Source organism: Leucopleurus acutus (genome assembly GCF_964270905.1).
Source record: "Leucopleurus acutus genome assembly, chromosome: 6".
NCBI lineage: Eukaryota > Metazoa > Chordata > Mammalia > Artiodactyla > Delphinidae > Leucopleurus > Leucopleurus acutus.
In genome coordinates, this window is record NC_139149.1 from 94,969,558 (window position 1) to 94,996,028 (window position 26,471).

The window sequence follows — 26,471 nt, forward strand, 5'->3', positions numbered from 1 at the left end:
TCTCTAAAACAGTTTGCATTTCTGTTTTGGTGCCTTCTCTCAGAGTTAAAGGAACAATTTGGACATTTCTCCAGAAATAATTACCACAGAGGGCTAGTAAAAGAGAGTTGCGTTGTAACCATTTTTGCCTAGCTCTAGCTGTGTCAGTGCTTAGAAGCTGCTTACATAAGCAGATGGTAAACTAGAAAATGAGTGAAGAACAGTACTGGGGCCAGATCTGCCTATCTGTCCACAGTTCTCTAGTCTTGCTAATTCTCACATTCTTGCATCATTAAGAAACACAGTTTCAGCATCCCATGTAATGACTTTTTTTTTTTTTTACAGCGGTTATCAGCTTAATGTAATTTTAGTATTCAGAAATGGTTATCAGATAATCCAGTCATGGTCAGGCCTGTCCTCCGTAAACACAAACAGTAAGTTCCCCCTCCAAGGGTGTCCCCCAAGATGAATTTAATCAGTTTCATTCAGTTCCTCCCCTCTAGTGCTGTTAGACTGCAAAGAAAAAGCAGAGGAGCACCCATATAAAAGAAATTAAAATCTGTACATGAAATATGGCAACGTATGTATGAATTGAAAGAAGAAAAATTCTGCAGTAAGGGATTGAGATTCATTTCTGACAAGAACTTATAAATAGTTGCATGTTTTTGAGACAGAAAAATGTGGACGTGGACACTTAAGCTTGGAGGTTCAGTCACATTCTGGACTCCAAGAAAGGTAAAAATAAGTTTTGCTTTTCTGTCTTATCTATAGTTAATGTACCGGTTACAAAGATGTTCCCTTTTCCTTGTACCAAAAAGTGGTAAATATTATTATTGAAGAAATACTAGAATAAATAGCCCTAGTTCCGTAATCTTATGGGGTTCAAGTTACCACATTCAGGTCAAATTAGCAATTGCTCTGAGGAGATTTTGAAAGAAACAGCCTATGGCAAGATTTTTATAGACCTTCCACTAGAAGAGTAAAAGACGAACAGACTATGGACAAAACACTGGGTGGTCACAGCTTGAGAAAAACCAGTGAAAAGAGAAATACCAGAAAAGGGATTTCTGAGTGGATTTTTTTCCCCCCTACTGTTAGTCTAATTATATTTTTCTGCTGACTGGTTAACACTGATTAAATGCTGATAAAGTGACAATCGTAAGCATACTTTTAGAAACAGATACATATACTATGCTGCCATCACATTACAACTTTAAGAGAAAACTTCCCAAGCAAATTTAAGAAAAGCAGAGGTCCCTTCTGGAAACTATTGACTGCCTCTTAGCCGCTCTTAAACCATGTTATTCTGAAAACTAGATAAAAATACTATTCATTAAAGGTGTTAAAAGTAAGGCTGCCAGGGTGTCTATAAAATGCCAGTCATCAAAACTATGGAAAAACAGTGCTTAAGTTTAGAAAAATAAGATCCTAGGACCTCACATGTATTTGTAGCTGTCCTTAACTACCTGTAGTTTAAAAATTTTGCTATATGGTACAGTGTACAACATACCGTATTAGAAATTCCATAGGGGAAGTAAACATAGAACCCACAACAACAACTCATCCAAGGAGTTATCACTGAAAATAATGTGTTTGTGTTCCATGATCTCTAGAGGGAAAAAAAAAAGTTTACATTTTGAAACAAATTCTTCTTTGAACAGTAAAATTACTTATCCCATTTTAAACTGTGAAAGTCCTACCCAGAAAACGCTAATCTTTCCTGCCTTCAATCATAATCCTGAACATCAGTGGCAAATTAGAATCCTTAGGTGTGAATCTTTACGAATCAAGTGATTATTTTTTTCTCAAAGCATGATATACCTTAACATCTATGCATGGCAGAAATGAACTGCTCTTTAATTCCCACAAAATAAACAAGCCAAGTTGTCAAGAAACAATATCCCATCCCTTCTCTCTTCTGTTTCTTCCTTCCTTATTGTAATTAGGCAGAGCAAATGACACTGCGTCCACAAAATAAGAATTAATGACAGTAATAATATTAAAAAAAAAAAAAGGTATGTCAACATCTGAAGAAGGTGGGATTGTAAGTGCAGTATTTCTTCATGTGCAGTTCATTACTTCATAGGGGTCCCCTTTGGAATGAAAAGGCCTAGTGGAATGTGTGCTCCCCTCGAACAATGTGTGATGAAAACTCATAACGGTCCTGGCTTCTGTAGCCACAGATGTTGCATTCCAGTGGGTCCCGGTAGCCATGGCAACCCATGTGAATGGTGTACATGACATGGTCTAGGAAAAGGACTCGACAGTGCTCACACTTGAAGGCCCTAATCTGTTCTCCTTCTCCATTAAAGACCTTGTAGATGTCCTTCAGCGAGCCCTTAGGAGCCTTGGTGGTATCCAAAGCCTTGACATCCTCCTTCATGTAAGCTGGGCTTTGTTTCCTCTTGGGATTTAAGGCTGGGTTTCCTTGGTAGGACTGGTGGTCATCATGGCTGCTTTCTGAGTCAGTAGAATCTAGGCAGCTATTGCTGGGAGAGGCCTCTCTTTCCTGGGGTCGACTCTTTGGTCTGATGAGAGAGATAGGGCCATCCATGTTGTTTTCATGACTATCGGAGGTTTCCCTGCTAATGGGTCTTTCTATCCTATTTGGATGATAGACCTGAGAATAAGCTGAGCTTATAACTGGGGCCACCTCAGCGATTGTGCTTGGTGGGTGCTGCATCAGAGGGTGAAGGGCCTCAGCTCCAAGGTAGGTGATTGCATTGTTGATGGCTTGGTCCATCATATGAGACTGCATCAGCTCAGCCTCCTTCTCATATGTTAAGTTCATATCAAAGTGAATGTCTGGGTAGCTGAATCGCATGAGCTTTTCCCCTGAAAGACAGAGGGGGAGAAAAGTAAAAAAGAAAAAAAAGAACACAACAAAATAAGTGGTTGGACTAAAAATATAAAAGTACAAAGTTAACTCATCACTTCCGTTTTCCATAATATGGTATCTCTTATTCTTTAGATCAAGTATTTAAGCTCTTTAATTCTGCTGAGACTCACAAATACTCTTCACCTACAAAAAGGATTAGTAATAAAAATGTCACAAGCCATTTGCACTTGTTCTAATGCCACCACGAAAATGCATCTAGCCTAAAAGTTATCATTGTGTGTTATCTTATTTTCATTCTCTATTAAAATGTCCACTTGTCTAGAGCTCAGCCACTATAGGAGAAAGAAGAAATACCAGGTGAAAGTAAGTCAGAGATTATACTTGTTTTTGCATACTTTAAACATCAGTGACCAAGCTTCAAAGATCATAAAAGCGAGAGTGATCTGGTTATAACACTTGTTATCTCACAATTGTGTAGGCTTAATTTGGTTGATATAGGTGCTATATTAGAGAAAGATTATAGATCCAATACATGTCATTCTGGAAAATTTTAAAATGTCACAATTAAAATACTGTTAAAAGCTGATATTGTCTGATAAACTGAATGAAATTTAGGGCTATATAAAAATAGAATATTTCCCAAAGCACTTACTTATAAACTTGGAAAATACTATGTTTCATTGTTTTGCTTCTTGAAATGGATAATTATTCATTTTTGCATCAACCCTTTCTTATTTAGACACATGTGCAATGGTGCTGGTCTGTATGTATACCCATTGTTAGTTTTCTATACATTTTCTTGACTGAAGGATATTTGTAGTTTTCCCTTTAACATTTACTTCAACTAATTTAATTTTACTTCAGTATTTTACTTCAACATAATATCTAATAGTAGCTATAAAAGAGTCTGGTGCATGAAATAGTAGTTTAAATTTTTCTCCTTCAAATATTGCCAGCTTTGGACAGAATATTTTATCTTTGAAAACTTCTGCCACTAAAACAATGGGTTCTCCTACTAATACTTAGTTACTTTGATAGGTAAATCTTACAGATAAATGCTTCTTTAAAATATATGTGAAGTTCTTAGAAACGTTTAGTATGCTGTTTTAGGTGCCTAACATGTGACGCTGATCCATAGAACTGCATTCTGGAAAAATACTTTCATGTGGCTAGTATTATTACAGGTTTGAAGAAATGTCCCCCAAATGAGATGAAGGTAATGGTCAGAGTAATGAAAATGGAAGAAAAAATATGATGAGTAATTATCTTGTAGCATACAATTAAGATATTGCAACGTCAAGAGTTTAAAAGTTAAGCTAGACAAACCTAATCTATATTCTCAAAGAGTTTACAGTTTAGAGGGAGTGACAACAATTTAGGGATCATTTATAATACACTGTGATATATGGTATGGGGTCAAATAAGAGGAATACATAACTCAGAGTAAAAGAAAACTTCTTGAAGAAAGTGACATCAGAGAGAAGAATGTGATGACAAATATTAGCCAAGTAAAGGAATGGTGGGGGTTGGAGCAGCTGGTAGGAAGGTTCAGAGGCTAGAGGGCATGACACATTCTAGGGATTACTTACACTTTGCATATGGCTGCGAATGGAAATAGATGAGAAAGTTGGCGTCAGATAATATAAGGCTCATTCAACAATTAAGGAGTTTGAATTTTATCCTGAGAGCAGTAAGAACTGAAAGGGTTAAACAGGGAAGTGACTTAACTAGATATTTATTTAGCAAGATGGTTTAGGAAGTTCTTGCTGTAGAGGTGTAGAGATCATGGTGGCTTCAACTAGTAGAGTGGCAGTGGAAATGGAGAAAATTCGATGGAATGGAGAGAATTTTAGAAAATGTTGCTAGAACTTGGTGATTATCTAGACACAGAGAATGAGAAAAAGAGGTTAAGTAAGTATGGAGCCCAGGTTTCTGGACTGGGGAACTTAATGGATAGCAATGGGATAGAAAAGATGGTGAATTCAGATTGGGGAATACTATGAGTAATAAGTCATGTCTAATAAGTACTGAGATATAGTCTCAAACTCAGGAGAGAGATCTGGGCTTGAGATATAGATATGAGAATCATCAGTTGATTGAAAGTAACTTCTGAAGCCATGGGAATAGATGATATCACCCAGGCATAGGTAAAGTGTGAAAAAGAGAAGGTCAAAAATAGAACCTGGAAGAACATCAAGATTTTTATGCCTGCCCATAAACTAGGGCAAGTGGGATTTGAGCCCCATGCTTAGAGAGCCCTGGGCCGTGCTGCTCATGGAATAAGGAACGTACAGGGACAAGGGAATGTGCTTACCTGGAGCTTACACCCTAGACCATACTCTGGGTACCCAGGACCCCAGAATTCCTTCTCCAAATGGCTGGGAGCTCGCACCAAGTGTCGCACAGTCCTCTTCATAGGGTCCATTGTCCTGAGTACCAACTGTGCTGCCGGTATGTACACTCTTAGGCTTGAAGAACGGTCAATACACTACTCTTGTGTGCTGTGTGTGGGGTGCGATATGAAAAGAACTTGGATGTGCAGACTAAAGTCTACACATAGGTACATAAGACCCCATTTTGCTACTGGAAAGAATCAGGAATGGGTTTAAAAGGGCCTGGCTGCAGGTCAGGGAGTGGTGGCTCTGCTCATGCCTCCAAGGTCTGATGTGGAACTCCACGGAATCTGAGAATTCTACATTTATTTGAACTCAGTCTTCCAGATTAGGAGGTTAGAACACAATAGTTTTTAAGCCTGATTGACAATATTAAAATATTTAGGCATATGAATTGAGGCCTCCATTACTACTGTTGTCCCATTTGCATAACTGTTGGGGTAAATCCATACAAAAGACTGAGAAGGAGTGGTCAGAGAAGCTGGAAGAAATGCAAGAGAGATCAATGTCATAGAAACCAAGGAAAGAGAGTGTTTCCAAAGGAACTAACTATTCAGCAGTGCAAATGCTCTCTAGGTTTAAGATGGTCTAAAAAGGTTCCTCTGGACTTGACACTCTGAAGCTCGTGGACACCTCAGTGAGAATAATTTCAGCAGAGCACAAGGAAGAAAACCAGGTTGTACAGACTGGGGAATGAGTAGAAAGAAAGAACTTACAGAAAGCAAGTATAGAGAACTCTTTCAACAACTACATCCTTGAAGAGAAGGAGAAAGTAGGCAGCTGCAAAGAGACCTGGGTTTGGGGTTAGATTTTTCTTTTAATCATGAGAGTTTATCACATTGAATGCAGAAAGAAAAATGCCAATAGAAGGGAGAGGTTAAAAATATATGTGAGAGGGCTTCCCTGGTGGCGCAGTGGTTGAGAGTCCGCCTGCTGATGCAGGGGACACGGGTTCGTGCCCCGGTCTGGGAAGATCCCACATGCCGCGGAGCGGCTGGGCCTGTGAGCCACGGCCACTGGGCCTGTGCATCTGGAGCCTGTGCTCCGCAACGGGAGAGGCCGCAACAGTGAGAGGACCGCATACCGCAAAAAAAAAAAAAAAAAATATATATATATATATATATGTAAGAAAGGGGGGAAATAATAGTGTAAGTTATCTGGGGGCTGGGATAGGAGAATTCCAGAGCGCAAGAAGAGGAATTAATCAGAAAGAAGGATGCTTCCTTCATCAATGAAAGAAAGTATTCATGTGAATGCACGTGATCCTACAGGATTAGCGATATTATATTGAAATCATTTCAACTGATTTTATTTCCTATGAATCTAGATGTAATATCACCAAGGAGTGAGATACCATGTTTTGGGAGAGTAGAGAAAGGTCGAAATGCCCAAAGTGGCGAGTAGGAGAGAAAGCTATTCAGGGATGAATTAAAGGAAGGCTGCTATATAGTAGAGATGGGACAACCGGTATTTGAGATCAGTTACTCATTTATTTGCAGTGATGCCAATTCATAAGGCTGTGGGATTTTCTCTAAAATTACTAGCAGCTATGTAGATGTGGAAAAGAGGCTCAATTGGCTCCATTAGAGAGTGGGGTTTTACTAGGAGAAAGGTAGAAGTACAACAAGTCAACAGAGTCATAGAATCTAAACTGAATAAGAAAAGAGAGGAGGAAACATATACAGAAACTTCAAGGATCACTGGCCTGGAGGGCTTGATAAAATCAAAAAACAATATTTAACTGAGGGACATGATAAAAAGAAATTTACAATAAGTGTGGAATGATGAAATTTCTCACTTCAAAAGACATCATAAAAACAGTTACTACGCAATTGTTTGTTATTCAGTTGACCCTTGAACAACATGGGCTTGAACTGCGCTGGTCCACTTATAGGAGGACTTTTTCACCAGTAAATACTGTTGAATCCATGGATGCAGAATACTGGATATGGAGGAACTGTGTATAAGGAGGGCCAACTGTAAATTATATGCAAATTTTCTACTGTATGAGGGTCACTGCCCCTAACCCCTATGTTGTTCAAAGGTCAACTGTGTATTACCACTAGGATAGAATCCAAATAAAGAAAAAATACCATCAAATTCTAATAAAAATCTAATGTCCTTATTTTAGAATCAAAATGTACTTAAAAAAAAATCTACGCTTTTCTAAGGAATTTAATCAAATCGAGAGTAGCATCTCTAAGTCAAAGGAAACATGAAAATATTACAAAGAGCAGAACTAAGTAAATTCAGAAAATAGAATAGCAATAAATTTCATATTTTTCCAACTATACTAGTCTCTAGTTGAGACATAGACATTTAATGGACATCCATCAAATTAATTTTAAAAACAGATGAATGATATTTTAAAAAAGTTATTTATAAACAGGAAGAAAGAGACACAGAGAAATAAAAGTAACTTAGGGCCCAAGGCAGATCTGAGTATACTCTCAGAGGCTAGTTTTAAACTGACCTAGTATAAACTATGATCCTTGGGGCTACCCTTCAGCATTCCTTCAATGAACTTTGTCAGTTAATCTCTCCAGCTTGTCTTAAACTGATATTTTGGTGATTTGTTAGTTCTTTAATTTTAGATTGAAAAGAAATCTTCTCTAAGTGTTTATTGGAGTAGGACAATTGTAACACCCTTTCCTCCCTGAAATAACCAAAGAAAAGATTTTCTCTCAGTCACTACTCAACCCTCACAAGGTGTTCTATAATGCGTTTTGACACTAGAATGTGAGAATCTGTTTATTTTTATCTCTTCTAATTTTTACTCTATGTAAGTCTATAAGAATATATATTACATATATAGTGATAATTCTTTATATTGAATCTGTTATTCATTCATTTTTTTTAAAAAAACTAGATGCTTCTGTATCCTCAGAGATACTTTACAACTTACACTCAGAGTTGGCATCATTCTGTATACTGTATCAAAGAATATCTGAGGGCTTGGAAATGAAAAAGGAAAGTCTAACACATCACATTTAATCTTTTCAGTTCAAAACTGTAGGCTACATGAAAACAAAGATCAAAATATGAACTATAGATCCAAATATGAAACATCTTGAATGTAGGCTGCTGCATTATATATTTTAGTGCAGAATTAAAAAAAAAAAGATTTCTTCATTCTAGATTAAATACTAAAAGCATTAACATTGTGTAAAGAAAACAGCTTAAAAACCTGGCGCTAATGCAAATTTAAAAAGATTACAAAACTGGCTAGTAGGCTACATCATTTCCCTTAAGTATTGTTATTTGTTATTTCACTTTATATAATATTTCATTTTGAGAAAGTAATTGATTACTATCACTCTTTCCTTCATTTCTCTTTCTTAGGCCCATATGCCTAAGGGTGTGTAGTGTGTGTGTGTGTGTGTGTGTGTGTGTGTGTGTGTGTAAATGCGGTACACACAGAGTGGCATAATGGAGTAAAGAGATGGGCATTTACTTCATGAACTGAAATACACCAATATATATTTCTAGCACATGGGAACATGCCTTTGCTCATTAAAATCAATTTTTACAGAAATAAAACCCTTTGTAATGCTTACCCACAAACTTTTGTGGAGTGGAGCTTTTACGTTTTCCCATATTCCCTGTGAGCTTCTCTATGACAGCAGGTCTCTCAAAAGGCACCAGAGAAATATTGTTGTCCATAATAGGCTCTTGTTCCTTACAATCTTCCATAGGAGGTACTATATAAAACCATACAAAAAATGTAATCTGATAATTTCTTCAACATTTAAAAAGATACAAAGCTGGACTTGCCATCTCAATATGTGTTATACAAACATAAGCTAGTATGCTTGAATAAAAGTTAAGTAGAAAGAATAACCTCTAGTGTTAAAGTATACTTTTAACACTAGTGTGTGTATACTCACACACACACACACACAGAGGATTTGTTTTTATCCGAGTCTCTCTCAGATCAATGACATAAACTGTTGCCACTATTGGTGGCCAACATGTTCTTCTTGTGTCTCATCTTAGTCCTCTGAAAGTGTTTTTAGCATTGATTAAAATCAATACTACTTTAAGACTGCACTGTTCTCAAGGCTTCTGGAGTTTATTTTTCTAAAACAATTTAAGTAAGTCAATTTGTTTTGGAGGAAACCTTACACAGACACACAGAAGAGCAGTATAATAGTTAATCAGTTTTTTTTCACCCATGTATTTTCCTGTAACAGGTTTTCTACTTGATGAGCTGAGTGAGCTGTGAGCTCTATTGGCAGTAGCTACATACCTGCACAAAGCAGTCTTCATGAAGGAGATCCAGTTCTAAACATGTCCATGCACAGTAAACAGTGACAGCTTTATGATTGTAATTTATTTTAAAAAGAGCTCTTCAGCAGGACAACATAATCCATTTCTAAACTGGCATATTTGCTTACTAAACTACTGCTCTAATTCATTTGACATAAACTCTCCAGTCTAAGTTGCTGTGGGCTAATATATTAATTCATAGATATTGACATTACATATTGACATTTATGGTGTAGACACAGAACTTATAAAAGTTGTTTTTGGATAAAAATACTGTCAAAGGACATTTAAGTAAAGATAGAGGAATATCAGAGACAGACCAGATCAGTTGATTAAAACCAATATTCACAGGAAGGACCATAACTTATTATTTCTTGATTACTGTTGCTTTCTCCAATCGTACTTGTGTCAGCACTGTTTGGAAATCTAAAGGTTTCATATCTTAGGATATCTTTACTTGTTCATCATCACTGTAAAATGATTTATTCTGCTCCTTTCGTTTGTAAAGGGATAGCCCCACTGTGTGAAACACAATGTATTATCCTTTATAAGGGCAGACACTAAGAGTGAGAAAGCAAGAGATGAAAGTTAAGAAAATCCAGTGCACAATTCAGGTGACCTATTTAATAACCAATACAGGTTGCTGATTTTGAAGAAATGAAAAATGGCATCAGAAAATGTTTTTGTAATTCAAACATGTTTAAAGACATCGATATTCAACCTAAGTTTTGGGTTAACCTAGTATAGCCAGGTGGATGGGCCAGAAAAATTCAATCTTCAATCTCTATTTTAATGGCAAGGGATTCTGTAATTACTGGATGTTAATTTGGGAAAAAATTCCAAGAGGAGACTTAGAAACAAAGAAACACATAGGTCACTTTCTATACAGGTATAATTCATGATATACAACTGCAAAAAGATGTCCCCAGATATTACACACAACATCATGTCCTCTCTTAGCAACAAGTAAAATAAGAAAAAAAAAAAAAACTTAAAAAGAAAAGCAAAGAAAGAATGACCACAGAATTCAAATAAGGGGGGCCAGGAGGATGGAATGGCAGTGGTGATGTGGAGGGGGGCCATGCAATTAGATACAGATTATTGTCAAAATTTTAACTTTTGTTTTAGGTGTTGAATTCACAGGCACTTACTACATTATTAAAAAATAACTATATACCTGAAAAACTGGCCATGAATGGACCAAAGATGAAAATGTCATGAGCCAAGATCCGAAACGAAAGAAGGAAAGAGAAAAAAGTTTGTTGTTGTCAATCTTGCTAAAAAACAGCAAAACTGGTTAACAGGGTTTGCCCCCAAATTGAATATACTAATTAGTTTTGAAATGAATAGTCTAAAACTTGGCAGTTTTGCTCTAAGTCTCACCTTGAATTTTCATATTTGCACACATTTAACACTCAAAACGAAACCTGGGTGTGGGAACTGTCCCACACCACCTCCACCTCAATTCAAGTGATTTGTCCCAAGTTCAATGAAGCTCATATGAACTGAAAACAATGACTTTGGCAGAGCTCTGATCTAACTTCTACTTCACAACCAACAGTCCTTTACATATCAAACATTAGTCTTGTTTCTACCATATCAGCAATAATAATAACAACAACAGACTCACCCTATGTGCTAAGTACTGTTTGAAGGCTTTCCATCTGATAATTTATTTAAGCTTTCAACAACCCACTGAGATAGGTACAATTACCATCTCTTTTATACAGATGGGGAAACAAAGACCCAAAGATGTAATTTTCTCAGCGTGCTTTTTTAAAAATTGAAGCATAGTTGATTTACAATGCGTTTTTTTTTTTCAATTTTTTTTTACTGAAGTATTTTCTCAGTGTTTATATCTAGTTAACAGGGAATATACGAGTAGAACCCAGGTGGTGTGACTCCAGAGCCTGGGCTCTTAGCCACTATTTGAGTGTTGACTTTGTATAAACAAGTTTGAAATATTTTTAAGGTCTCCACTGAGAAAAGATCTGACACATTTTATATATTACATAACTAATCTAAATTATTTGCTTTCATGTGTCTGGGTGCAACTCATCAAAGTGCTTCTAGATATACATTGCTTGAAACACAAAACAAGTTGTCTAGTTAACTCAATAATGCATTAATCGCATTGTGAGACATTCAACTAGGCTAAGAAAATACCAATATGCAAACTCCACTTCTTAGAACAAACTTCATAACCAAATATCTTCCTTATTTTTGAAGTTATAACCATGATAAAAATATTTATCCTTGCATTATTTCATTATCTCACCACACTGATTAATCATAAAGATAGAACCATACAAGTGTTCCCAACATAGCTATTTTGCCAAACAATCCACTCAAATTTCAAATTCCAAGAAGACACAGTCTGAGGGACCTAGATTAGGTCACATGTCCACCCCCCACCAGAAGAGGGCAGGGCACCTAGACTGACAGCCCTGCCATGGCTTCAGCCGATTAGAGAGGACAGCTCTCTAAAGGAAAAGAGAAGTTTTGTTAACTGTAGGAGGATGAGGGCATGTATGACATGTATGACAGGCAAACAAAACAGATGTCTTCTATTTTGTCACAAATTTTCTCCATGTTGTAGAACATAAACGAAGCTTTTATCTAAATTATATTCTTGACAACATTGGGCAGTGCCCACACTTGAAATCACTCTTTCCATTTTCCCATCCTCTGGTCTTACTTAGCTTCATTGCTCTTTTCTTCCCCTTCCTAATGTGTTCTTGGTCTTCTAGATGTCTTACTCTATGCTCTATATAAGGTTGTACCCATATAACCTTATAAAATCTCTTACTTTAGACTACTACCTATATAGTGATGGCTCCCACATCTTTATTGCCTACTGAGACTTCTCTCAAGAGCTCGAGATCTATATATTCAACTTCCTTCTAGATAGTTTCACTTGGCTGTCTCTCACAGGTGCCTAAAAGATAATGTGTTCAAAAACTGAAATCTCTATTTCCCTCCCCAAGCTTTCTCTTCTTTTCCTAATTTCCATCTCAGTGAATTGACACTACCATCTACCTGGTCATCCATGCTAGACACGTTGGGCAAATCCTAGATTTCTTCCCTTTCACCCAGTCTTCTACCCCTCCTCCCTATCATCTCTCCTTATATATACGCATAGAGGTACTATGTGTCTTAGATTCTACATCTATAGTTGCTCTCAAATAACTTCTGCATATTGCCGGCTACTAAGTCCAACTCAACCAATCAGGAGACTGTTGCAATGGACTACTTGGCCCTATCTTGACTCTTCTGATCTATCTCCCACATTTCTAGCAATAAAATGTAAATGTAATAATACTTTTTAGGGTGAAGTACAAAATTCTTTGCTTAGCACAACAGGTCTTTGATGCCCTGTTCATTGCCTCTCTTTCAGGTCTTATCACCTTCCAATTTCTCTCGCCTTTACCAACTGGGCTCTAGTTATACATAAGTACTGGTAGGTCCTTAACCCACCATGCTCTTTTAGACTTCTACTTCTTCACACATGCTGTTGTTCTCTCCACATGAAACACCCTTTTCCATTTATTCAGCTGGCTATTCTGCCTTTCAAAACCCCACTCAAAATTTTCCCTAGAAATTCCTCTTGGACACCCACTGTGATTTAGATATCTGTCCTCTGTGCTTATCATCTGATGCTTATCACTCAGTGCTGTAACTGTTGGTTTACTGGTCTATTTCTTCCAATAGCTGGTAAGTGACCTTAGGTAGGGACTGAATTTTATTTGACTCTGTGTCTTTAGTACCCTTTACGATGTGAGACAAATGTAATAGTCAATGGATGTTCACTAAACATCTTAATGAAGGAAATGTTGTCACCCATTGGAAATAGGTTGAACAAGCTTACTAGGAAGTTTATAGGTTCCCAATTGTCTCCATCCTTGCAATAAAGAAATTCCCTTTACCAAATAATTCAAAACATAAACATAAGAATATATATTCTTGCTTTAAAGTTGGCTGTCTTTCTGGGTCACACTTTCATTTTTGTCTTCAGGCAAGGAGGAAAAGCTAATTACATACTTTGCTTTTTAAAGCTTTTACTTGAAGCTGAGAAGACTTGAAAAATGAGCATAAAATAACTTTCAAATAAGATAATCTGCCATAAAACCCAATTCATCATTATCTTTATTTCCAAAACTACAAGTCATCAATTTCCTCCTTTTCCATCAAACTTGAGGACTTTCGATTCTAACTTGTAAATATGTCTTCAGTGTTTCATCCTTTTCTCCTGCTGCTTCTCTTCATCTTTTCCTTGGCATTCTCAGGCCTAGTCTCTCCTCACACCCCAGTCAGGCATCTATCCTTTATTCTACATTGGTGACACTGTTCTTTAGAAGACAGGAATCTGATTACCCCAATGAAATTCAAACACTGGATTAGCATGTAAAGCTCTATCGTTGCATCACAGCCTACTGTTTTAGTCTCATTTCCTACCACCCCTTTAACTCCAACTATGTTCTACGTCTAGAAACTTGTTAATGTTCTTTTATACCTCCAAGTCTTAGCCTATGGAAACTTCTCTCCCTGGAATGTGTTTCTGTGAATCTATCAGATCTATGCAATTTTTCTCATCCTCGTGTATGGATCAAACACTTCATTTAAGAAGCTTTTCCAAAGACAAACAAAAAAACCCAAACAAACAAAAAAAGAAGCTTTTCCTTGACTTCTCCAGTCAGTTAGGTCACTTCTGCATCTGTGCTTCTGGGGAAGTGTATATGCCTTTATTAGAGCGTTTGCTTCATTTTATTGATCTTTTATGTATTTCCTACCAGACTACAAATATAAGAACAAAATTGTATCCATTTATCTTTATATTCCCAGAACATTCCATAGAGCTTGGCACATAGCAAGCCCTCGATATATGTTTCCTGAATGAAGTGAAAGAAAGTCTCTTTGACTTCAGATGCTTCCTCACTAGAAGGAGCCAACGTGGGAACATGTTTTGGGAAAGAAAGGCTAGGAAATATAACAGTGTCAGATATGAAAAAGAAAGAATAGTAATTAATTTCAAAGAGCTAATGGGTGACCACAATAATGGCAACCCCCCTACCTACTCTGAAAGAAAAGACAGAATAACAGATACGATGTAACAGGATACGAAGAGAGGGAAGGTGTAAATATGAATTTCACTGTGGCTCTGTCAAAAACGAGTCACATGCCAAGCCATGTATGTGAGACAAGGTTAATGATGAACTGTAGTAGCATTTTATCCATATTGTCTCTCTTATGGCATTTATCGACTCCTACCTCATAGGGTCAATTCTCTATTAAGCATGTTAACAAAAGGAAGCAGAGATTAAGGATAATCTCAATTTATTATTAACACCACACCTAGAAAAAGTACAGCATGAAATAGTAGTAATATAAACTTATGTGGTTAAAACTCCATCCATTATTGAAGAACAAATATTTGGGTCTATAAATGATATCAAAACCTACCTGCCCCCTCCCATGCATGCACACACTCCATCTTGGCTTTGTCCCCTGCTCTACCCAGTACCTGAGTGTCTTTCCCACTTTCCTCACTTCCAGTTTCAGAGCCATCTGTAAAGACCTTCGCCTGTCAATGGCTAAGCGATCTGGGGAATGGGGGTTGATGCTGAGGCTGTAGTTGTTTAGAAGTCTTTTTACCCCAAAATACACCTGTTGAAACTTTTTGCCACCACTTATTCTACAGCTGATTAATCTCTCAACAGATAGTTACATGTTGACTATAATTATTTATGTATGCCTTACCTCACTATAACAACATAAGGTCTTTTAGGAGAGATTCTATTTTTCATATTCACATGTGTTTGCAACACAGTTTCATAAATAACTGTGAATGGAAAAATTAGTTAATAAAACTAATAATCCAGTCAAATGTCAAAATTGCAATGAGAGAATATTATACAGAAAAACTAGTAGTAGTGCCATACGGTGTCTTTGGAAAACTCTGGCATGCCCCATGCCTCCATCAGCTACCCTGCCTCAAGTCACCTCTAAAAGCAGCGATTTGAACAGAAACAATGTGCTCAGTAAGTAAATGAAACCTCAAATGCCTAAGTTTACACTGGTAAGTAACATAACTTTATAGGGGATGCAATATTTATTATTTCTTAATATTTAATGCCCTGAAATAGTAAAAAGAACTTTTTTTTTTTTTTTTGTACATCCAATCACTTTTAATTCACACCAAGCTTATGAGTGACAAACTCAGACATCACATATCTGGACCAGAGTTGTTGGACTCCTAGGTCCACCATTTTAACCTCGATGCTCTGGATCCTATACTACTGTCATAGGCCCCAGCAATGCAAGCTTGCAGTACCAAATTTACAAAGACTTAAAACATGGACAGGGTTTTTAAAATGTTGGTTGATAATAATAATATAAAAACAAATAGACTCAACTCACAACAAAGATAGAATTAAATCTGATTCTTTAGATTATATAACCTATCCTCAATACAAAGAAATGCTTCAATTATTCAGGATAACAAAATAAAAGATTCCCAGTTCAACAACAAGTAATCATTAGCTGTCCAATAAATATAGTTCCACAGTACATACTATATAAAACAAAAACCTCACAGATAATTCTTGAGCTGCCTATAAATACAAAACCAATATTTATATTTTAAAAGTGACTACAGGATTTCCCAACTGTACTATTTAATACTGGGCAAATCTTTTTTAAATGAAAGATATAAATGTATCAGTAAGTTAACATTTCTGTATATATTTGTATGAATAATAAAATCAATCAGTATAAAAATATAGTAGGACCAAAGAGATGCCCTAAATCTAAAGAATTAAAATTCATAACTCTCCTTAAAAAGGATGATTTACTAACATTAACTTTTTAGTTATAGATAATTACTAATTGATAAACCTTAGGGACTGCTTTCCTACCCGCTATTGTAGGAGATCAGGATGTTTTGTTTGGGTTTTTATTTTTGTGGAGGGAAGTGGCACCTAATTTTGGTCTAGATTGTTCCCCATACTTGTAGAAACCTAAATCAGTAACTTCCAAGATAAATCACAAGACAGATTGGAGACATTTTCAATTATATCACTGATCACTTACCTAAGAGAAATGAAAATACACAAATGAACAATTACTTCTTTTAGAAAAACCTATAGACTTATGTGAAGCCATCTCAAACTCTTTGGTGCAGCCAATGTAAAAGAAGAGTAAAGAGTACCTTACTTTGGTGTATTCAAGGCCAGGCGCCATTATGATGGCAATTCAAACAAACGCTATCAGGAATAATTTGGGTGTATCACAAAAACTCAATATAGCTTGTTTGCAAAGTGTCCCAAAGCTCAACTCATTTAAAGTACTTAAGATAATCCCATACGAAGTGAGTGTGACCTGAAATTGCTCTAAAATAGACTATAATGTTACCTTCATGCTGAAGAGAAGAGAGAACTATTTAACCCATAACAAATGACAAAAACAGTAGGGGAGAATGAAAATGGTGAATGCCATTGCTACCCACCATGGTGACTCATGACCTGCCCGGCAGCCTCCATGCTGACATTCTGGAGATAGTTGTGGCAGCGTTCCTTGTGCTCCTCCAGTGAACTGCGCTGCTTGTAGCTTCGTCCACAGTAGTTGCACTTGTGAGGTTTACCCACTGTGAAGAGAACTCAAGGTTAGTGTGCTGTCAAGTCTCATCCAAAGCAAAATTACCAGCTAACTTTTGATAGTCTGGAGGAAGCATTTATATGCTTTTCAGACTTAAATCTCTTCCTCCACCACACTCCAGTTGAGACAATTAAAGATAATAAACTTCTACCAAGATTAAAAGACAGCAAGAAAAGGCAGATCGTACCTTTGGTGATAGGGGAAATAATGAATCAAATCATGCTCTGACTGTACCCTAGATCATGAGAGGCTGATGATTGATCTTCAAATTATCTGACTCTTAACACTAACATTTACTCTTACACAGTTCTCTCAGCTCTGACTCATTCAAAAGACAAATCAGGAGTGTCCTAGATAGATGATGAGAATTCTTTTTATTTATTGGGAGAGGGCTAAGAATAGAGAATTTTACTGAAGGAAACTAAAATCCAACAACTTGAAATGTCATTGTCTAATGAAAAGATTATTCATGGGTACCAAGAAGACTAGAAAGAATTCAGGTGATGAGAAAAAGCACAGATAAAGGCAGAGAGTTTCTCTTTTCTTTCCACCTTGGTAAGAACTATTCACACATGCAAAACTTTGCAGCAGATCAGCCTATTCTCCTACAACAGTCAGCACTGTTCTTATATTACCAAGAATTATTAACCTACTAGGTGCTTTGAGTCAGGATTATTAACAATAATCACCAAAGCCCTAACATATTTAGTTATACAACGATAGTGATACTTAATTACATATTTCACATTCAGGAAATGAATTATTTTCTAATAGCCACATCTCATTATACCTGGTAAAATACTTCAATGCTCACATTAAAAAAAAAAAAACTTTAAAAAATTAAGAAGAAAGAAAACACATTTAGGGAAAGAGGTGTGTTTTAATGTAAGACTATTCACAAGGGTATCACAGCACTTCGATTCTTGGTGTTGAACGGATACAGAAAACCATAAAGCATCAGGCGGTCTGTTGCCAAAGCCCTCAGTTAAGCACATTGTGAATCAGGTCAGCTGCTCTCATTTGACTCCCTTAGGAATCATTTTGTTTTGCCTAGAGGACAAATAGACAACTCTTTTTCATGGTCAAAGATAGCATCCTCAACTCCAGGTCCCTTACAAACCCATGCTAGGATAATGGTCATAAATGAAATTGAAATACTTTAACAAGACAAGGTATTCACACCTGCATAAAGATTTCACTACATTGATTAAAAAAACCAAACAAACCTTTAGATTGTATTTGAGGTGCATATAAATTCAAATCAGTTATTTGATAATCGCACTTTTTGTAAACCGTCTTAAAAAACAAAAGCTATCTAAGGCAGGATCAGTCATTTCTAAAAATACGAGGCAAAGTAACTTCTATTTTTCAGAACCAAGAATTTCTGGGAAGTAAAAACTAGGTAGCTTTTTATATTGTGAAGACTCTTACAGCATCGTGTGAGAGCATAAAAAATACAAGAAAATATTCTTTTAGTCAAAAATATTAATGTAAATAGTATAAATATATTTATATATAATTGCATTCCAAGATATGGGGCTACATATGACAAAAAGCCTTTTACGAATTTTCTCTCAACAAGTCTATTAAGCAACTAATACTTGTTAAGCATATACATTGTAGTTAACAGCCCACTATAAACTAGTTCCATCATCTCTGTCTTCCCCTTCTTAAGTCCTGTTGCACTGTGTCCTGTGATACCTATGTTTTACTGTGAACATAATATCCTCCTATACTTCTTCCCCTTATTTTTCTAAGCAATTGACACCTTTTTAACTTAATTAAAATACAGTTCTTGTCCACTTCCCTTGGCTCACAACACTCTATAAACTCCCAACTCCCCAGATAAGGAAGAAAAGACAGGATACTTTCTACTCCCCTCATTTTAGAATTCAACCCCATCTGCTTTACTTCAGCCTCTCCCATTTTGTCATCTATTTGTTTAAAACGTCACTCTTCCTCTCTTCATCCCATCCTTGTTCTCTGTGAGTATAACAGATATTGGAGTAAATTGCTCTAAAAGTATAACCTCAATTTCCCCAAATCTTCATCTGTATTCTATTCCAGGAATCCACATACTGGGTGACATGCTTGACTCTGACATCTCATAACTATTCTATGTCCAAGAAATTTGTTCTGGAAGTGTTCCACCTTACCCTTCTACATGTCTCATTTAATACATCTTTATTGAAAGCCTACTAGGTACCAACACTGGGACAAGGCTGGAATGTAAAGTGGAGAGCAAATTCGCATGGTGCCTATCCTCATGCAACCAACAGTCTGTTGAGGAAGACAGACATTTAACAAATATACAAGCAATACATTACAAATTGTAAATTCTACAGAGCTAAAGAATGGTAAGCTAGTATAACATGGGGACCCCAATTTAGTGTGAGAAGGTTGGACAGGAAGGTCTACCTGAGGTATGAACATTTAGGCTGATAACTGAAGAAAAAGTAGAAGTTCGTCAGATAATGGGGATGTGGGGGAGGGTGGAGGAGAGACAGTGTTTCCGGGAACTGCCGTCATCTCTTTCTATTTACTCTCAAGTTCTTAGCTCCTTCGAATTCTAGATCATGCCCTTGCTACTCTTTGGAAAATTATTTTCAAGCATCATCAACAGTCCCTTCCAAATCCAATGGCTCTACTATCCCTACAAGACCATTTCCTGTCAGTTCTTTGACATTTCTTTTTTTCTTCCTCCAGTTTTATTGAGATATAATTGACATAAGCACTGTATAAGTTTAAAGGGTACAGTAGAATGATTTGACTTACATACATCATGAAATGATTACCACAGTAATTTTAATGGACATCTATTTTCCCTAAAAATCAAGGTCATGAAAATATTGTTTATATTTACTCCCTATATATGATGAGTTTAACTGTATAATAGGTATCAACTATATATTCACAGAAAAGGACCAGTCTTTTGCTACTTTTCTTTTTACAAATGTTATTATTTACACAGTCTCACTATCTGAAACACCTTCATTCTGCTACCCCTCCTCAAAGCTCCCTTAACTCCCCAGTGCCATCTTCTCCAGACTCCGGGTCTCCATGATGTAGTACCTTCAACACAGGGACCTTCTATCGCCCTTCCCCTAATAAAGTTCTATATTGAGGGTTAAAAAAAAATTTTTTTAAAAAAGTAATCGATAGTCTCTGAAGTGCTAAATCCGGTAGACTTTAATCAGTCCAAAATGTTCCTAATTCCTTGCCCCTATCAAACTTTCAGGAGTCTTGAATCTCCTGTTTTAGCTTCTGGGATCAGATTCTGCATCCTCACTCCCTGGCTTCTCAATCTTTTCCTACCTGGTAAATATATATGTACCTCCAGGTTTTGCTCTCAGTACAGTAGTCTCCCCCTTTTCCCTCTAGATTAAGCCCTCATTTCTATGAAATGTCCAAATCATGCCTGGAATAATTTCCCATGTTTGGAAGCTCCTATTTGTCACAAACATTTAAAAAGTGATCATGGTGAACCCAAGGACACAGTTTCCCCCCTCTGTGCTCTCACAGCACTCTGTCCATATTCTGTTGATGCATTACTTATGATAACTGCATTGTAATTACCCATCTGATCTCTGTTTCCCTCGTCCTAAACAACGAGCTCTGTCATGAGGACAGAGGTCATGTTTTATTCAATTTGGAATTGATAGTGCTTACTGTAGTTATTAAACATAGGAGGTACTCAATATGTATTTGCTGAATGACTGTACTTCAATCTCATACTTCCAAATGCCTTTGGAGTATTGCGTTATGCATATTCCTCTGAAATCTAAAATCTAAAATTCAACATATCCAAAATTATCTTCCTCTACAAAACTACTTCTTTATTCTGACTGCTCTTTTGTGCGTTACCACTGTTTTAATAAACTAGACTCGCGATAAGGCAACCACTATTGTTGCCTCCTACCTCATTTCTCACATCCAAATAACTGCTCAAGTTTATCCCTCCTTCTCACTCCCAGAACCAATTTCCTAGTTCAAATGTTCATTACCATGAACCTGGGCAAGCTTAGTATACTTCGAACCAGGTGTTCTCTTCCCTTGTGTAATTATTTTACTCCTCTCCTCAACAACCTTCAATGACTTTTCACTTCTACTGAACAAAGTCCAAATCCCTGTACTTGGCATTCAGCATCCTACACTGTCTGGTCCCAAGGGATACATCCCATCTTCTACCCCAGGATTCAGCCAGGATTACCTTCCGCTTTTACACTTCTGAGTCTTAGTTCTTTCTGGAATGGCTTCACACAATTTCTGCCCCTTGAAATCCTACGCATCCTTCCAATCTCCCTAACCATGTTCCATCCAAAAGCGATCTTTCCTACTAAAGAACTGTAACTGTATTGGTCCTCACACTTAGGAAACTTGTAACATTCTGTCTCTTGAGTTATTTGTGATTACATCTGACCCATGAACAACTTGGGTTTGTACTGCATGGATCCACTTATAATGTGAATATTTTTCGACAAATACATACTACAGTACTGCATGATCTGCAGTTGGTTGAATCCACTAATGTGGAACCGTGGATGTGGAGGGCTGACTGTGAAGTTATATGTGGATTTTCCACTGCAAGGGAGGGGGTGTTGGTGCCCCTAACCCCTGTGTTGTTCAAGAATCAACTGCATGTATACATTCATTTTGATCTCCCATGTTAGATTATGAGCTTCTTGAGAGACTGAAATAATGTCTTATATATCTTTGTAACCTCCAAAGAGTTTAGCATGGTGATTTGTTCACAGCAAGAACTAATAAGTGGTGTTTTCATGAATGATATCATTTCCTAACTCTTTAAATATTTTCCTTTCACTTGTTTTCCCTGAATCTTTTACAAACTTTAAGAGCAATGCATCCATATAGAAAATTTTTTAATTCACCAAAAATTATCTATAATTATATCATTTAGAGATAAGTATCTTTAACATTTTTATCTCATGTATTTTTTCTATGCATGCAAAGATCTATTTTGTTATGAAATTGGGTCATTTTATATGCTGTATTTTATAATCTGCTTATTTTACTGAACAATATATCTTGAAATTTCCCCATGATATAAAATAATAGTTTTGTTGCTGCTGTTAGGTAATAATTTTTTCCTGAATTCTAATATTATGATATGCTGATTTAGTTTGCCTTAGCATTCTTAGTCCTTTTCTTATTTACTTTAATAATTATTTTTCTTTTTACCATAGTTACTATGCCCATACTTGAAAAAGAAAAAATCAAAAAGCCCTAAAGGGCACTTAATGAAATAGTCTTCCCCTCACCCCATGCGCATCTAAACATAATCTATTTCTCTGTCCTCTCTTTTTGGAATTTCTATTAGTTTGATGTTAGACCTTCCAGATTGAGTCTTGAAATTTTTTTCCCTCATTAATTATCCTTTTACCCTGTTTACTTATAGAAAAATTCCTCACCTTTTTCTTTGAATCTTTCTGTGAAATATTTTCTGGTGAATATAAATTTCTCTGATCTCTTTCCTTTTTCTTAAAAATAGTATTCTGTTTTTTCATAGGTACAGTAACGTTTATCTGGGCATAATTTTTTCTTTTTAAAAAAGTTCTTTTTATATTGTCTTCTCTGGCTTTTTTTCTTTTTTACATTGGTGTCTGTATTGGAGGCTTTCCTTAAATGCCTGGTGCCTGAATATTTATTGTCCATTTATATTTAACAGTAAGGCACTAAAAAGCTAATTGGAAGTTCAGGAAACACAGGTGAGGTTTGTGAACTACTGGTGAACTACTGCAGAGTGACCAGGTAATGAAGCAACCTTTTCATTGTCAAACCCCCAAATATAAATATATATGTCTTTTCTCTAGGACCTCTCAATTCCCTTAGAAAAGATACCTCCAATTTCCAGCCCTGGGGGTATGGGGGGATATGAAGCTAGATATTAGTATTCCGGAAGTAAGGCAAGATACGGGGCCAGAAATCTAAATGTTCAACTGTAGTCTTTTATATACTGTCCCTGATTTAAGTCCTTTGTTTTCCCCCTACTCTCTACTTTTCCTGGAGTCTCTAAGCTAGAACCTTTCCAATTCAGTATCGCCAGAGAATAAATGTTATTTTCCTGTAGTTGGTTGGCTGTAGTGAGAGTGGTTCTGTGGCCTGTTTTGTATTCAGATTTTGAAATCCTTTTATATTCAATCCAGAATTTCATCCCTACCATCAACAGTCATGTTTCTTCCAAGTCCAGAGACTTTTCAGGATTCTCTAGGGCCAAATGGCTTTGCTACTCATCCTTTATTCCCTTCTATAATCACTATAAGTTCCCAAGTCTTCTGTTTTGGGAAGTCTATTACCACCCCTCCCTCTATCTTCTTTCCATCTTCCTCTTGCTGCTATTCTGTCCTTTCCCATTGTCTTTGATCTTAATGCGTTTATACTTCTATAAACGTCTACTGTGATTTTAGTGTAGTTTTAAAGAGTAGAGACAGATGTAGCTTTTCATTTCATCATGTTTAGACAGCAACAGACAGCATCACTTTTAATGTTGGTATGCTATGGCTCTGGAAGGGTGTGCCATAACTCTGTATTTAGATAAACAGGAGCATGACATGTTAGTAAAGATTAGCCACCAAAAAAGGAATCACATATTTGTAAGACAAGGGGAATTTGTGGAAATGTAAAACTAAATATTTCCTCTATTCTACTCTAATCTGCTGTGTATTTGTCTGTTATAATACAACATTCCTACCTATATTCAAATATGTTTTAGTGTAACCATTTGCAGTGGTTCTCAAAATATGAGCTGCATGCCTCCTATGTTAGAATTACCTGGAGTGCTCTTAAAATGCAGATTGTAGGGCACCATGCTAGGGCCTAGAATTTCTGAGAGAGGTACTCTGATCTCCCCATGTTTAACAAGCCTGCCAGGTAGTTGCTTATGTACTGAAGTTGAAAAACAATGGTCTATAGAAGCTCATAAATCATCATGTTCTCTAAGTCTGGTATTGAGTTAAAATTTCTTATCAAAGTGAAGAATACTTTTCTAAACTCCACCATAATGATCTTAGTTATATTATTGAAGGAGTTAAAATTAATTTTCTTTTACAAGAAATGTTGGGACGAAAATGTGAAAAGCCTATGGGTGACGTATCATTTATTGTTGGTAAAAAATTTTTAAAAATATTTATTTTGGTATGGGAGTTTACTCCTGTACGTTGATAACATCTTTTGAGGACAGTGATCCACTTTAAACTTTACATCAATTCTACTTCAAACTGACCTGTGTGTCTGGATTTTAAAATTCAAGTGGATCAGAGTCAGTTTGGGGCCATCCCGACTGGTTAGGAGAAACCCTAGAAGTTACCCCTTGCTCCTGGGAGACCCCAGTGGGGTCCAAATGCTGGGTGAGCCCAACATGTCCACAGTAGGTTCCCGAGGATACAGACCCAAGCCTGGAGATAGTGTGTGAGATGCCACCCACAGCATCGCCATCTGGGAGAACAGGAGGGGAGAGAAGACTTTAACAATCTGCCATTACCCCAAAGAGGCCTCACTTAGCCGGAAGTTACCATTTTACCCTGGAATTGTGTGTTACAACTGGAAGAAAAGGAATAATGTTAATGGACCCGTTTACTTCCCAATTCTACTGATAGTGCAAACTTGAGCCACACATTACTTGAATTATATGGTCAAGAAACGAGCCACATTTTCACGAAACGCATGGGTTCATGTCTATTTCATTAAAAATTTGGGCAGCCCAGAAAGACAAGATCCAGCCTCATCCACCAGAACACAGGCACTAGTCCCCTCCACCAGGAAGCCTACACAACCCACTGAACCAACCTTAGCCACGGGGGGCAGACATCAAAAACAACAGGAACTACGAACCTGCAGCCTACAACAAGGAGACCCCAAACACAGTAAGTTAAGCAAAATGAGAAGACAGAAAAACACACAGCAGATGAAGGAGCAAGGTAAAAACACACCAGACCAAACAAATGAAGAGGAAAAAGGAAGTCTGCCTGAAAAAGACTTCAGAGTAATGATAGTAAAGATGATCCAAAATCTAGGAAATAGAATGGAGAAAATACAAGAAGCATTTAACAAGGAACTAGAAGAACTAAAGAGCAAACAAACAATGATGAACAACACAATAAATGAAATTAAAAAATTCTCCAGAAGGAATCAATAGCAGAATAAATGAGGCAGAAGAAAGGATAAGTGACCTGGAAGATAAAGTAGTAGAAATAACTACTGCAGAGCAGATAAAGAAAAAAGAATGAATAGAATTGAGGACAGTCTCAGAGACCTCTGGGACAACATTAAACGCACCAACATTCAAATTATAGGGGTCCCAGAAAAAGAGAAAAAGAAAGGGACTGAGAAAATATTTGAAGAGATTATAGTTGAAAACTTCCCTAATATGGGAAAGGAAATAGCAAATCAAGTCCAGGAAGTGCAGAGTTTCCCATACAGGATAAATCCAAGGAGAAACACACCAAGACACATATTAATCAAACTATCAAAAATTAAATACAAAAAAAAATACTAAAAGCAGCAAGAGTAAAAAAACAAATAACATGCAAGGGAGTCCCCATAAGGTTAACAGCTGATCATTCAGCAGAAACTCTGCAAGCCAGAAGGGAGTGGCAGGACATATGTAAAGTGATGAAAGGGAAAAACCTACAAACAAGCTTAGTCTACCCAGCAAGGATCTCATTCAGATTCAATGGAAAAATTAAAACCTTTACAGAGAAGCAAAAAGTAAGAGAATTCAGCACCATCAAACCAGCTTTACAACAAATGCTAAAGGAACTTCTCTAGGCAGGAAACACAAGAGAAAGAAAAGACCTACAGTAACAAACCCAAAGCAATTAAGAAAAAGGTAATAGAAACATACATATTGATAACTACCATAAATGTAAATGGATTAAATGCTCCCACCAAAAGATATAGACTGGCTGAATGGATACAAAAACAAGACCTGTATATATGCTGTCTAGAGACCCACTTCAGACTTAGGGACACAAACAAACTGAAAGTGAGGGAATGGAAAAAGATATTCCATGAAAATGGAAAGCAAAAGAAAGCTGGAGTAGCAATTCTCATATCAGACAAAATAGACTTTAAAATAAAGACTATTACAAGAGACAAAGAAGGACACTACATAATGATCAAGGGATCAATCCAAGAAGAAGATATAACAATTGTAAATATTTATGCACCCAACATAGGAGCACCTCAATACATAAGGCAAATGCTAATAGCCATAAAAGGGGAAATCAACAGTAACACAATCATAGTAGGGGACTTTAACACTCCACTTTCACCAATGGACAGATCATCCAAAATGAAAATAAATAAGGAAACACAAGCTT

At 36.6% G+C, this 26,471-nt stretch overlaps 1 protein-coding gene across 1 annotated transcript in view; it reads right to left on the bottom strand.

The window, feature by feature from the left end:
* Positions 1–1,834: 1,834 nt before the first annotated feature.
* Positions 1,835–26,471, bottom strand: part of IKZF2 (IKAROS family zinc finger 2) — a 170,572-nt gene continuing 145,935 nt past the window's right edge. The window contains exons 6-8 of the mRNA XM_082840606.1: positions 16,985–17,122; positions 8,769–8,912; positions 1,835–2,814 (exon numbers count right to left, since the gene is read on the bottom strand). Coding sequence (XP_082696732.1) covers positions 2,090–2,814; positions 8,769–8,912; positions 16,985–17,122 — 1,007 coding nt within the window. The 3' untranslated portion in view covers positions 1,835–2,089. The remainder of the gene's footprint in view (positions 2,815–8,768; positions 8,913–16,984; positions 17,123–26,471) is intronic.